Source organism: Maniola hyperantus, chromosome 10 (genome assembly GCF_902806685.2).
Source record: "Maniola hyperantus chromosome 10, iAphHyp1.2, whole genome shotgun sequence".
Classification (NCBI taxonomy): Eukaryota; Metazoa; Arthropoda; class Insecta; order Lepidoptera; family Nymphalidae; genus Maniola; species Maniola hyperantus.
The window spans coordinates 5,300,652-5,313,741 of record NC_048545.1 but is presented as its reverse complement, the minus strand read 5'-3'; the positions used below and the strand labels follow the sequence as shown (position 1 = coordinate 5,313,741).

Genomic DNA, 13,090 nt, shown 5'->3' with positions numbered 1-13,090 from the left:
AATAAAACTTCAAAAATGATCCTTTTTTGGTTAGTACCTACCTATATTCTTTCTACATATTATCCACCCACTAGTCATTAGTCCCTTCGCATACATATAACATGCACATAGCTGTGAAAGTAGATAATGTCTACGCCCGCCCAGCTACACTAATGATTAATGAATATCAAAAGCTTCCATGTTTTTGGCTTTTTAATTTAAATATTTGGGACTTTGGTCAATAAATAGTAAGTACCCATAGAGCATATTATTATTTTTGTTTGAACAAATCATTCCATCAAAAGTAGTGTAAGAATCTGTACTTTGAGATGAGCGATGTAGGGTTTATTGAAACACGACTGTATTGCGCTACGGTTCGTTTAATACCTAAGTAGTTATTTTAAATACGTTGCTTATCACATTACACACTATACTTAACTTAGTAGGAAAACTTTTTCAGGACCAAAGCTAATTTTAACATTGGTCTTTCGTACGAAAAATATCTAGTTCAGTCTACTGATTCCACACCTGATTTCCGAAACCTTAACTAATAAGTATAACTTATAACTGAAATATCTGTGTGCTTTGTACTTGATCGCGATTCAGCTAAACGATAATAGGTAGGTAGGTAGGTATAGCTATTCGTAAAGTTTTCTTTGAATTTCCGAATTTCCAATCAAACTCCAAACTGACTCATTTTACATTAGGTACCTATTAACTATACGTGGTTGCCAAATTGTTCTTATTGCAATCCTAAATATAGGTACTTACCCAATATACCTACCGTATCAATAATTTGATACTTAATTGGAAAGCGTATGTTTTGAGATGAAGGAGGTGGTGTATTTATGAAATACCTAACTAAAATGATTCTATAATAACTAAAATAACTAGAATATATAACTAAAATAACTAGAATTCCTTTTATCCAAACTAATAATAAGTCCTCTTAAACTGGCCTATAACATTATATCATATTTCGAACAATTGGTTTTCTAGGAATTAAATGTCTTACATCATTATTTTCCAAAATGAGAGTGTTAAGTAAATGATTAAAGCAAAATTTTAACCTTCGCTTCTCAGACCTTCGAAACCAGTAATTTTATTTACGACGTGTAAGCGTTTAAGAGAAATTGCATTAATATTATGAATACACGTTTGATATCATGTACCGTGTTGCAATACACTGAGTGGCGCCTCCGTTCCATAGCGATGTAAACATAGAGTACTATCAGATGAATTTCAACTCTGCCACTTGGAGAATAAAGTCATAATTCAGTCGTGCACCAAATATGTTTTATTGCTATTCAATTGCATGCGAAGTATGAAATTGTAGGGCATGAATTATGGATTGTCGATATCGCTTGAAGCTGTTGCTGTATTTTTTTTCATATTCCTCCGGCGCGATACCGCAACGAATTAAATTAAAAGCTCTTTTCACTTGTCATCCCTTGATGAATTTGGTATTTAGGCTTACGTTGCTATAAATTCATTTCATTTTTATTTTAACACGGCCTTTGGTTTTTTTACAAGATTTAATTATATTTTTAATGCATTTTACCTGATGAGAGCCATCAAAACGGCTCTTTCTGGAATTATTACTGTACAAAATGTCAGCGTTTTTATAACAGGTTTACAAATTTTAGTTTAACATTGCTATAAATACTTACCTACAATCGATACTATAGTCTGCGGGATGAGGGAACACTATAAAGTGATGAGTAAGTAATGATTTGAACGAACGGCTTTTATGCGGAATCAAACTCAAAGACGATGAATGTCTTCGAATGATGAACGATAAAATAATGTAACTAGGACATTGATAGGTTTTTGAGAAATTCCAACATGATCTTTAAAAACCTAAATCCACCCGAATTCGCGGGAAAAAGCATTTTTTTTATACCTAGGTTTTAAGATAGGTAGAGAACTAACACTTATTTCAAAATACTTAATCATCTATCGCGAGTATTCTCAATCTCACGCGTGTCCAAGCTCGTCGTGAAAGTAATCCGGGGCCGACTTTGTTTCCCTCGATGATTTATATGCCCCGGTGACACATGCAGCGTACGCTCGGCGCTCCTAAACACGCGGATTCATGCGATGAACGGATGTATTGCTGAACGAACAAGACTAACATAATATCCACCCTTGTCACAGACATAATGACATCATGTATTGATCCCGGTGATACATGTAGCGTGCGCTCGGCACCCCTAAACACGCGGATTCATATGATGAACGGATGTATTGCTGAACGAACAAAACTAACATAATATCCACCTTTGTCACAGACATAAAGACAACATGTATTGATCCCGGTGATACGTGCAGCGTGCGCTCGGCGCCTCTAAACACGCGGATTCATTGATTTGAAAAAATTGAGAAGGTTCGTACCAACAAAATAACCACCATTGTCGCTAGACACACTGTACCTATAATATCATCTATTTGCCCTGGACAATACATGCTGGTATACAAACTAAAGCAAAATATAAATACATACATAGGTAATCATCTATCGCGAGTATAGGTACTCACTCTCACGCGTGTCCAAGGTCGTCGTGGAAGTGATCGAGGCCGACTTTGTTCCCCTCGATGATTTAGGTAGGTATATATGCCCCGGCGACACATGCAGTGTGCGCTCGGCGCCCCTAAATACGCGGATTCATACGATGATCGGACGTATTGCTGATGATTATGAAGACTAACCTTGTCACGGACAACTATATGATATCATGCATTTACCCAGACTATACTTACATGCAGCGTGGCTTGAAGCCCCTAAATAGATACGTTGTTTCTTATTTCATACGTGCGTAGCGATAGGGCGAACTGGTGATGATTAAGAATCTCCTATTTTTAAACACTAACTAAACACTAACGAAATAGCCACCCTTGTCACAGTCTTTATAATATCATGCTTTTATACAGGAGATATACTTATCTATCCAGTGTGAGCTTGACGCCTCTAAACAAGCGGCATCACACGTGCGTAGAAGAGTGGGTAAATGTTACGAACCTTCTCAATTTTATCATAAACTTGTTCGTCACCTTTCTACCTACTATTATCATGTTATGTGCCCCAGTACATGTAGCATGCTTGGTGCCCCTAAATACGCGGTTTCATAAACGAGTGAACTAAAGAAATAAATTTCATTAAGGTCCTATATTAAAAAATTTGCAACTCTAGGATGTCCATAAAACTATAATAGGCAATAGCTTTGATTTTTGAAACAGGTAGGTAGGTATATTGTTTTTCTCGTCAAACTTAGACAGATATACCTACTTGATGCTAATTAAAAATCACATCCTATGAAGTTTATATCATGAACTACTAGAGTTTTGTGAGTACGGAAGCCAGCTTAGCTGAATAATCAAGAATGACTAAGTACCTGTTCGCTAAGATGTGTGTCGTGAAATGGACATCTCTTCCGCTCACACACTTTCTTTTATGCTCATGTTTTATGCATCTCATTTACTTAGAGAGTAGGTAAATGAAATCCGTTGCTTGGATTCTCAAGAATAAAAGTATTTAATAATGTGGAGCAAGAAAAATATGGTTAAGAATTTTGAAGTATAAATTGTAACGCAAGCGTTTTGTCCGCCAAACTTTCACGTCCGAATGGAAACTGGGAACCACGTCGTATCTTACTTGTACATTATCATCATCATGATCAACACATTGCCAGCCCACATGAGAGGAAGGTCAATGGCCTAAACTCTTCTCTTAGAATGAGAATCTGCCATGCTGGCCCAGTACGAATTAGAATATAGTGGGGAACTCTCAGGATTACGATTTCCATCCTCTCCGAAAAGAAGGCCACGTTTAACCGCTAGGCTATCACCGGTACAAGACTCGTACATACATCATAAATAAGTCTCGAACTATTCCAACTATTGACCAATTAACCTTTTATAAAATGTATCAAGCTATATTCGCTTCTGAATGAAGCTGTAAGTGTCGTGCCGCGGGCGCCTCTCCTCAGACGCGTCCTTTAATGCTCTTATTACGTACGGTTTAAATCTGACGGCGGGATCATGTTTTATGCATCTGAGTGCGCGATGAAACCGCCAGTGTAATATATAAAGCCCGCTGGGAAGGGGATTTCATGAGCTATATCGTATATGATTTAGTTTAGCGTCTTCTGGACGTAAAATTTAGTTTTAGTTGCTGTAGATGCTGTTCAAGCTTCTTTAGTTATTTATTATTAAGTACTAGGTTGTACAATATAATATGTATCTTGTCATAGTTCCAACGGGATTTTTAAAAACTTAAATCCACGCGGACGTAGTCGCGGGCATCATCTAGTAAATGATAAAACCTAACCTAAACTTACACTAAAGTCCTGATGCTGTATAGAAAAATTAATTATTGTTATAATGGCTAAGATTAGATGCGAATAAGCAAGAAAATAAAGAATGCTCTGATTTGATGGATCGGTCCAACAAAATGCAAACCAAGATGAGGATCCGATAAGGTTTTCATTACCAATGCATATTAATGCACCGCAATAGCCAATATTCGCTGGCCAATAACATTTGCATTCTTGAATGCGTCCCAAAATTCGGTAGCCGGGGCCACGATGAGGCTGTTATCAATATCCTGCGCAACAAGTGGCCGATAATTTTGAATCCGTTGCTGCTGCAATCCTACTGCTTGGAGCATTGAATCTTTTATATTTAGTACTTTCACTATATTCTTGAGACTCTGATTAAATTTCTAGATAGTTTTCACATTTTGATAAATCGAATTGAAATTACCTTTTTAAAAACAAAAAGGAAAATGATACTTTCTACACTATCAAGGTGGTTTTTCGTTGGCGTTTCTTTACATGAACTAAGTTAGTAAGGAAAAAATCTAAGTCAAAATTATATCCTACCTATACGACAACTTCTTATGCCACGTCTGGGACTCTACATCGGTTTTGAAAACAATTTATCCTGAGAAAAGCCGACAAGAAAGTCAACTGTTATTCATCAAATCATACCATGGCACGTTTGGAATAATTTATTATTATCACCATTACATCAATTATCTTACAGATTCAATAATTGATAATCGAAAAGTACACAAAAGTACCTATTTTGAGTAAATGATTCATAAAAAGTTCCAATGTTATGAATGTAACAATTTAATACACGTGTATTAAATTGTTACATTCATTACATACATTAGCTGTGTGCTCTGCCGGTTGCTTCCACGCAACTATTTCATTTAAAACACTTTTAACTACAGATATTATTTCAATTTCAAGTGCTAAACTCACTTGACACATGCTCCAGTTAGCAGGAATCACAATCTTGTCTATACACTCGGCAGATTTATCAACGCAAGCTAAAAGCTTACAAAACATCGCGTTAGTCATCGAGGCAGTTCTGTTTGTTTTTTCCAAGTTATGAATATTGTCTTTCTGGGAAACAGTAGGCAGGACGTTATTTGCAATGTAATCCAAGTTTCGTGTCAGAGTTTCCTCGAAGTTTGCGTGTTTATCTTGTATTGCAAGTTGTTTTGCGTGCTTCCGCTGAAACGGAAATAATCAACCGTATTCGGAATTATAGAGAACGTTGTGAAATTTCATTTTTGGCTGCCTTGACTCAATTTGAAATAGATTGCTTTATTATTTGAAATGTCTGTTACACTTTGCTTCGCTTTCAATATCAGTGAAAGGTTTTAAAATTCGCCACAGCATAAAACGAAAACGCTCGTGTTCAGTTGCATTTTGTAGAATTATACCTAATCCATGCTAATATTATAAATGCGAAAGTGTGCCTGTCTGTCTGTCTGCTAGCTTTTCACGGCCCGACAGTTTAACCGATTTTGATGTTTGGTACAGAGTTAGCTTACACACCGGGGAAGGACATAGGATGTTTATCCAGAAAAATTAAAGAGTTCCCACGGGATTTTCATAAACCTAAATCCACGCGGACGAAGTCGCGGGCATCATCTAGTGTTATAATATTTTAATTTTCTATTACGGATAATTAACGTAAAAAGTTAGAATACCAATAAGATACAAATGATAAGATTTCATCATCATCATGTTCGCCGGCTCACTACAGAGCACGGGGCTCCTCTCAGAGAGAAGGGTTTTGGCCATAGTCTACCATGCTGGCCATGTGCGGATTGGTAGACTTCACACACCTTTAAGAACATTATGGAGAACTCTTAGGCATGCAGGTTTCCTCACGATGTTTTCCTTCACCGTTAAAGCAAGTGATATTTAATTACTTAAAACGCACGTAACTCCGAAAAGTTAGAGGTGCGTGCCCGGTATCGAACCCCCGACCTCCGAATAGAAGGCGGACGTCCTAACCATTAGGCACAGCTTTGATGATAAGATTTACTTTGGGAAAATTAAATACATCTCGCAAAAGCTTGCCAGAAATAAATCATCTTTTCAAATTTCAAAATCCTTGATTGCTGTCAGACTCATCGTATTTTCAATTTACGGCTTAAATTACAGTTCAAAGCATATTCTAAAACAAGTGTAATATGGTTTGGATATTCTCGAAGAATAATGGATACAAAAAGAAAAAGGGCCTAAGGCGTCTTAAATTATTTTAATTGGCATCGGTAGGGTGTAGCTTCAAATCTTGGAATAAGGATGCGTGCAGACGTGTAGTACGCGACAGGTCGAGATGGCAATCGGGGAGGGAACGCCCCACACAGCCCCCGCGCTAACCCGGTGCGGGTGAGCGTGGGTGACGTGCGGGTGTGCGGGGTGTCCTCCCAACTCATACCCCGATTGCCATCTCAACCTGTCGCGGACTATAACTACGTTCTGTAACAAACCTAGAACGTATTGTTCCCGAAACGTCAACGAAATAAAACGTTGTCTTATTCTATGTAGAATTCTACATTGATTTGTGTTTAGAATATTAGTTTTATGTAATTAATTGCAAATAATCAGTGATGGCTAGTGGTTGAGACTGTGTTTTCCTAGTCGGGGGGTCCGAAAGTTCTATCCCGAGCACGCACCTCTAATTTTGCGGGATTATGTGCGTTTTAAGCAATTAAATATCACTTGCTTTAATGGTTAAAGAAAACATCGCGAGGAAAAGTATGAAGTCTACCAATCGCCAGCTAGCCAACGTGGTGGACTATGAGATAAGCCCTTGTTATTCTGAGAGGAGACCCGTGCTCTGTAGTGGACCGATGATGGTTTGAAATTATGAAAATAATGATGATGATGATGATGATGGCGATGATAATGTTGATGAATTAATGGCTTCCTGAAACGCATTAAATAGCAATTAGAGTAGGGTTACAGGATAGAATGAGGTTAGGTAAGACGTTGTCAGTAGGTTGGTATTAATACAGCTGCGTAGGTTTAAATCCCTTGTAGTCATGGTATCCACATGGGTACCATGACTACAAGGGATTTAAAAGTAGGTACATACCTACTTTTAAATCATTTATGTTAAAAGAAACCTCAGCAAACTAACTGCAGAATAATTTATTTGAGATAGTAATAGAACCACGATAGCTTTATTTAGTATCAAATAATTAAATTTATGTTTAACTCTGTATGATCCATTAAACTTAGTTACCCCCGACTGCCAAGAGAAATGCCGAACAAGCAAAAACAATTAACAAATTGATAAGCTCAGAACAATTTTCAATTAACTTCGCCGGCAGTGTTCGCTGTTTACAAATAACCACCATTTGTCAGAAATGCCTATGCAGTTTTTAATGTCTGAGTAATGGAGCTGCCAGGCCGACTTCCCAAGTTCACACGTTTTTTTTGGCGCATACTAACGTGTGTTGTTATCTGTTTTCAGAACGAAAGCGGGGAAGGCAAACGTACACCCGGTACCAGACGCTCGAGCTCGAGAAGGAATTCCATTTCAACCGGTACCTGACGAGGAGGAGACGGATCGAGATTGCACACGCGCTCTGCCTAACCGAGCGCCAAATCAAGATCTGGTTCCAGAACCGGCGCATGAAGTGGAAGAAAGAAAACAAGACCAAAGGCGAGCCCGGCTCCGGAGATGAACCGGACAACATGAGTCCGCCCACCTCGCCACAGTAAAGCCTTTAGCTTAGTTCGTGCAGTCCAAGTGACAGATCGATCTGTTTCAGATTTAGGCTCACGACACCGAGTCGGTTTGTGTCCATTTATTTTCATATAACATTGAATTTTGTGCACCGGAATGATGAATCTGAAACTATTGATCCGGAGGCCGAAGTTACTAGAACGGTTTAATTTGTATAAATTGTATGTTGGACTTTTCATGATAATATTATTATTATTATAACTAATGCGTAATTAGTGACTTGGCATAAAGAGTAATGATAGTGTGATGAAGAGATTTTTACAGTTGTTAAGTATAAATTAATTTATAGAACAATCTCAATACCAATAATTACCAAAAAAAGCAGTGTATATGATTAGTGAAGCTGTATCAGTACCGATGTGATTGAATACATTTAACGTACCTAGTTTGGTTATTGTTTTGAATGTGAGCAGTAATTTCGGAGTTTCTCCTGTTTTTATTTTTACTTAACAAAGTGCTTGTTATTCTGTTTATGGGTTTATTAAATCGAGATTTATCAATAACTTTAAACGTACTTATCTAATGATAAATATACGAAATCAATATGAAACTATTAATTATTATTAGACCAAGGCTCAAGCACTTTGTGACAAAAATAATAAACCTTTTGATTAGTATTGAAATACAAAACCATAAGGACCTCTTATAATTAACCATTGATAAGAAGGCAATTAGTAACGATATTGTTATTATTTAATATATTTGATGTTTTATTTCTAATTAAGCTATCGAAATGCTATTTTGTACATATAAAAATGATAATTTTAGATTTTATGATTATGTACAATTGTTTTAGTGTGAATAATATTATTGATATTTTGGAAACCAACGATCGGTTCTTGTCTCGATCTTACAGGAACTAGGGTTTTATTTTGTGAATCTTCTCTGATTTTAACTCTCAACTTCGTAGTTGGAAAGGCCAGTTCAACAAGTGCAATGTATACGATTTTTCGATGACACATATACGTAATTTATGATACTGATAATAAATTCATAGGAAATCTATTTAATATTATTGTAAAATGTTGCAAGGGTGAAGCTTAAGAATCTTAATGTACTTTTCTAATTCTATTGAAAGCGGGCGAAGTTTGTAGCGATTTGGTAAAAATTTACGAAGCAAATTGGATTTGACTTGACAGAGAAATTCACTCACGATTGTAATTATTAGTGGAACAAAAGTTACCATCAGTTTTGTGGGTGCGGTGGGATTTACTTATTTAATTCATAATTTGAGACCTTTATGACATGAATCTTAGTAGCGAAGACGTGTACACAGTATACCAAAGTTAGGAAATAAACTGGTTGTTCAGTGTTATAGGCGCCTTCTTAGCGCGTTGAAGGTGCATGTTATTCGGCCATTTCATATTATACGAGTCTCACGGAGACAGACAAAGGTATTTTTATAAAATCATTGCCTATCGAAACCAATATACGTAAAAATCGAACATTAATTATTTACTTACTTGTATCTTGATAGTCTTATGAATAAGTACTGTTAAAGGAGAGTAAAGAGATGTTTGTGAGGTGATAAGTCGGGATTCGCGTTATACGTTTTATCGATATAATGTAAACTACATATTTATTGTAAATTGTTTTTTTCGCATAGATCCTAATTAGTAAATGTTTTATTAAGAACTTGGTGAGCCCGTTTCATCTTACACATATTTTTATTTGTGCTGTGTTCGTTAAGTAATGTAAATTATATTAACTGTATATTGTCGATATTTTATACGATATTTATTTATTGATTTGCTTTAGGTTCGCTATCATATTTTGTTTTTATTATTTTACAATTGGACTGGAAGGAGTCAGTGCTCTGGCTGGAATGCATTTTGTTTATATGATTTATAAAATTTGCTCAAATATTTCATTTTATATCGTATAAAAGTAGCCATAAAGTGAATCGTTACTGTAGCTTCACCATTTACTAATTATTAATTGTCATATACATTTTTCTTAAAATGTACATTAAAGAGACAATTTTTTGGTACTTTTTGTAACCTTTAGAGAGTATGAAGCATTCATTATTATCATACCTAAATGAAACCTCGCAATAAAATATAACTGTATAATATTTTAATTGTATAACATTATAATATAATTATTGTACCTACATATGAAATCAGTTTACTCAAAAGTCAAAACTGAGTTTTGAAATCTATAACAATACTCAAATAATCATTATCCTTGTTCAGAATTTCGGTTCATTCATGAATTTAGGCTACTTTATGTGAATTACTGTAATTGAAAACATCTCAAATTTAGTTTAGGCGATACATGTTTGTTTGTAAAATTAAACCTAAATTTATTTTTCATTTAATTTTTACAAAGTAGAGAAGCTACTGTAACATTTAACTTTAGGTTAAAATAACATGCGTGTAGGTACCTAATGTTTTCGAACCTATGGACTATGGTGGATACTAAACCCTAGAATGATTGTTATTATTTCTACTATGTGCAATTTAAGTCAATCCCGCGCCAGGTGGAAAAGATTTGGTTTGTAAAATTTAAAAAAAGAAATATTAGTTTTACAAAATTACAATTAAGTTTCGATTGTTAGGTCTACTGACTGTCCTTGAATTTAAAAATATTAGGTCCGTAGAAAAAAATATTGGAGCCTAATTTGGGGAATTTTATTTACCATTATTTCCTATCGATTCAAAATTTATGAAATATAACTATAATTAGTAACATAATAAGGTTAGGCGAGACGATATTGTCATAAATATATAAATACATGAAATTAATAAAGCATAATGATTGTAAATGCCAGATTTTTATTGTGCCACCTCACTGGAAATTAATGACAATTTTTTATTAAGTTGAGGAAAATAATGAAGAGAGAAATAATAATGACTAATGAGACCCAAACATCAGATAGACCGTATGGATATTTCATATTTTCTAAAAATTTATATTTTACCTAATAAAAAAAGAGTTTGTAAAGAGCTTGTTTGTAATTCTAATCAAGGAGAAATTGCCAAGTGTGATAATGAGAATTTTATTTGGGTCACAACAGATGGCGCTGTGGCAACTTCGTTGTGTGTGAAAGGTAGAGCCACATTATACTTAATTAATTAAACCCCTTTTAAAGTTGTAGGTAGGTAGCATGGATTTGTTTCGCTGAAAATGTAATCTAATATTTTACTGGAAATCTTAATTTAAATATGTATAGGTGGATATTATACTTATAATATTGTGTAAGTATACCAACACCTACTGGAAACCGTATAAATTTCAGAAACCATTTAACCTGATATTAGATAAGTTAAGTATAATGGTAAATTACCTACGCTTCTGATTGATATGTAAGTACTTAGTAGTTAACATCACCTACTATTTTTTATTTAGATATTTTTAACCTACTTACACCATTTTGTTGGCGGGTTCCTTGATGGATATTTAAGTTTTCTATATTTGGACCTATTTCACTCAAACAAACATTACAAAATATGGGTACCTAGGTAGTATTTACGCGTAGGCAATTCAAATACATGTTAAGTATTGTAGGTAGGTATATAAAAGTGCCGTAGCTAAAAATATAATGTTGGTAAAAGGTACATTTCGAAATACATAATATCAGGCTAACGACAAAATAATGATTTGCGTGGAGGCCCGGTTCCTTCCGTGTCAGTCACGGTTGATTGACCCCTCCCCCGGGCCGCCACAAATCTCAAAATTACTTTTTTGTTTCAACACGAACATTATGTATCGCTGCCTAGGTGTGGCGGACGCTAATGACTATTTAATAATCCCCCTTCCAGCTAAAGGCGAACCATTATGAGAGGTGAACTAATGTGATTTTGACAAGTTCGAAATTGAAGCAATTATGGTTTTGCAGGGTTTTAAATGGCCGCGTATTTGTCTGTCGGACGTTTTCATATATAACTGATTTGCCGGAAGTCATTATTGAGATTTGATTTTTTTAACTTAGCTTTCTGGGATATCAGTGTCCCAACTACCTACCAACCTATATTTAAAAATAGTCTAAAAAATTGTACCTACGTAAAATTACTGCGTTATTTTAATCTATAGCTAGACCTACTAGTTATACTTATTATAAATGCGAAATCGTGTCTGTCTGTTAGCTTTTCAATCCCTTTGAAACAGTTTTTTTTTTTTCGAAATTTGGTACAAGGATAGCTTGCATGGAGATGGATATGTACCTACACTTTTTATCCCAGAAAATCAAACAGGTCCCATGGGATTTAACTAACTAAACTAAACCCACGCGGACGATGTCGAAATGAAAAACGTACCTAAATAAGGAACAAATACCAAACGAAACAAAAGTTAGATTCAAACTGGATAATAGGAGCCTTATATTGAAGAATAGGATATAGATATAGAAATAAAGGGCGATAATTCCTTTCCTTTAGAAAAGGATAATTTTTAAGAGTAGATAGGTATAGGCACGTACCTACCTATCTACTAATTCTTCCATTGGAATCTGAAATCAATCAATATCAACAAAATATCGATTTGTCTGACATTATCTAGTTAGTGGGTATAATATTTTGTCTGAACAATTTAAGTCCCCGACACAAAATAAAGAAGTATCACGAAGACACAGATTTTGTTTATTTAGGGGCATCTGTCTCGTCGCGGCCGTATCTGTGAGTTGAAAGGTCAAAGTAAATTGGTCAGTCAGTCATCTCACAATGATAGCAAGTGTGATTGATGAGCCCCCCTTGTGCCATTGCACTTGTACAGATTGGGTTCACGGCCGCACTGAGATAGCGTGCCATGATATATTTTTGTATGATCCACTAAGTATAGGTATTTTGTGACATTGGTGCCTTAGCTTACACACGCAACTCTATTTTTCTTTACTTAAAAACTGACACGCGAATATTGATAAAATTGTGTTCGTTGTTTGTAGGTAGGTTTTTACTTAGGCACACAAATTCTAATCAAAACCTACAATTATATACCTATACCTAGGTCCTACCATTTTATCAGATAATCGAGTGGATTTTAGAATGTTCTTAACAAATTAATAATGACGTCGATTTTTCTCTAAACTAAATTTAGAGTTTCTTCATCTTTTTAT

General features: G+C 35.3%; 1 protein-coding gene across 6 annotated transcripts in view; it reads left to right on the top strand.

The window, feature by feature from the left end:
• Positions 1-10,804, top strand: part of LOC117985706 (homeotic protein antennapedia-like) — a 292,055-nt gene extending 281,251 nt beyond the window's left edge. For all 6 annotated transcript variants that reach the window (XM_034972469.2, XM_069501602.1, XM_034972468.2 and 3 more), the window contains one exon: positions 7,762-10,804. In XM_034972469.2, coding sequence (XP_034828360.1) covers positions 7,762-8,012 — 251 coding nt within the window. In that variant the 3' untranslated portion in view covers positions 8,013-10,804. The remainder of the gene's footprint in view (positions 1-7,761) is intronic.
• Positions 10,805-13,090: the final 2,286 nt, after the last annotated feature.